At 34.1% G+C, this 2,162-nt stretch overlaps 1 protein-coding gene across 2 annotated transcripts in view; it reads left to right on the top strand.

The window, feature by feature from the left end:
• Positions 1–2,162, top strand: part of PPP2R5A (protein phosphatase 2, regulatory subunit B', alpha) — a 62,743-nt gene that overhangs the window by 19,692 nt on the left and 40,889 nt on the right. For both annotated transcript variants that reach the window (XM_012638360.1, XM_012638361.1), the window contains exon 3: positions 1,433–1,534. In XM_012638360.1, coding sequence (XP_012493814.1) covers positions 1,433–1,534 — 102 coding nt within the window. The remainder of the gene's footprint in view (positions 1–1,432; positions 1,535–2,162) is intronic.

Genomic DNA, 2,162 nt, shown 5'->3' with positions numbered 1-2,162 from the left:
TTTTATAAAGTTATTGACAGATTTGGAAGGACTCAAATAATTTCTGTAATTTGCTGTATATTAATAAATTCTGGGATTTAATTTCTTTGCCCAGGCAAAAGGTGTGTGTGTTTTGTTGCTGTTGTTTTTAAACTTCCAGGTACTTAATTTAATTTCCAGAGAAGACTTGAGCCATCTCACCTACTTAGTCCTTTAAAGCTTGTCTGGATATTTGTTATATACAGTTAATTTTAGTGGTGGCTACAAGGTTAACTTTTACTACTGACAATAATAAGTATAATCTCAAGGACAGATTATGCCTTCTTGTGGGATATATTTCTTTTTTCAAGTTCTGTCTTTGACTTTCTGCTATTTGTGAAATTGATGTCCATCAGACTGTTTATTGGCTTTGCCCTCAAGTACTGGCACTGAGTTCTGGCTGATCAAATTCTAGGTTAGTACTTATTAAGTCTTATGGTTATCGTAATTGATCATTAGCAACTATTTGCCTATCATAGATGCCACTTCATAAGAATAGTTGGGAATTTGCTTGCACCATCGTCAAACATCCCTTGTCTCATCCTCTACCCCCCAAATTGTTTATCTCAAATGATCAACCCCTTAGCAGTTTGGCTTTAAATGTTTGCTAAACTATTTGGTCTGTCAGACTGTTCATTATTCTTAAAAGCATTGTGGGTTGGGACCATAATCTCTTCTTCGCTAAAAAAAAAAAGGATATATAGTTACCTTGGTACTAAGGTAATGTGAAGGCTGAAATGATAAAAACTATATTTCATGGAATCTAAAATGAATTCTCTTCAAAGCACATCCCAATTTGAGAGAGATTAATGTTTTTTAAAAGTCTCAAGAGTAGATGAAATAACAGTCAATTAAATCAGCAAGGGCTATTACAAACTGTCCGTAATAACAGTGAAGGCATTCCACCCACTCCCTCTTCTCCCTTAGTGTGTTATGTATGTATAAGAATGGACGTATTTTACCAACTCTGAGTTGTAAGGTAAGTATAGAATATGGCCAGGTTAGAATATGAGAGGGAAGATGAAAGGAATCAAGTTAGAGATGGGTAGAGTTAGTAACTTTGCCCTTCCCCCCCCCCAAATTCCTTCTGCTTCTCGCCCCTCTACTTTCCTCCCCTACTTTCTTTTTAAGCAGAACCCGGAAAGAACAATTTGTAATTTAAGGAAGAGAAATTCATAGGTAATCCGTATTCTTCAGTAGCTTGGGGTCTGAGGAGGTCAGAGTTATTGGTTAGAGAAACGAGAGAAACAAAAACACCTACCTTTGTATCTTGAAGAGGTTTATAGGTTTTGAACTAAGCTGATAGCCAGAATTTAACGTTTTTCATCAATAAAGTGATCTTTAAAATATTCATTTTGCATTGTTGAATTCAATTACACAAGAAACATAAATTTAAATTTATTTTTATTTACAGATCAGTGCTAACATCTTCCGTACTCTTCCTCCAAGTGATAACCCAGATTTTGATCCAGAAGAGGATGAACCCACGCTTGAGGCCTCTTGGCCTCACATACAAGTATGGAACATAATTATGTATTGACAGTTTTTATATTTATGATATTCTGGATAAATCATGGTTCTTTTAGATTCTTGATCAATTTTGTTACCTTTTTGTATGTGTGTACCCCAGAGCAAAATTATCTGTATTGTTGGTTGATTAGAAAATTATCCATGAATGAAAATTTAATTGATATCAACTGTTTGTTTTTTCTTGTTATAACACGAAAAAGTAATGTTAGACCAGATAAACATTGCTTCTTTTGCATAGTTGGGCAAAGGTGCATCAAACAAAGCTGTATTTACTCAGATCCCAAAACTGTTGTTAGCCGTAGGATGTTATTTAACTCATAGTAGTGAAAATTTGTTGTCATTTGGTGAATAATAGGGCCCAGATCTGGTAATGCTTTTGTATGCCATAAAGTCTGTGAATTTAACATAGCACTCTTTTTTTCTTTTATTCTCTCTTCTACATCTGACCTTACTGGCTGCCTGAATTTTTATTGAATGACTATTTTTACTTTGGGATTGAATCCTCCTTTTTCATTTTAAGGGTGCTAAATTAATATAGTATTGCTTAATAGCTAATAAATTAAGGTACTTTGGAGGCTAAATTTCTGCCTTTTATAGCTATTAGGTTTATTAGG

The sequence above is a fragment of the Propithecus coquereli genome, unplaced genomic scaffold, assembly GCF_000956105.1.
Source record: "Propithecus coquereli isolate 6110/MARCELLA unplaced genomic scaffold, Pcoq_1.0 Scaffold129, whole genome shotgun sequence".
Taxonomy (NCBI): Eukaryota; Metazoa; Chordata; class Mammalia; order Primates; family Indriidae; genus Propithecus; species Propithecus coquereli.
This window is presented reverse-complemented; position numbering and strand designations above follow the sequence as displayed.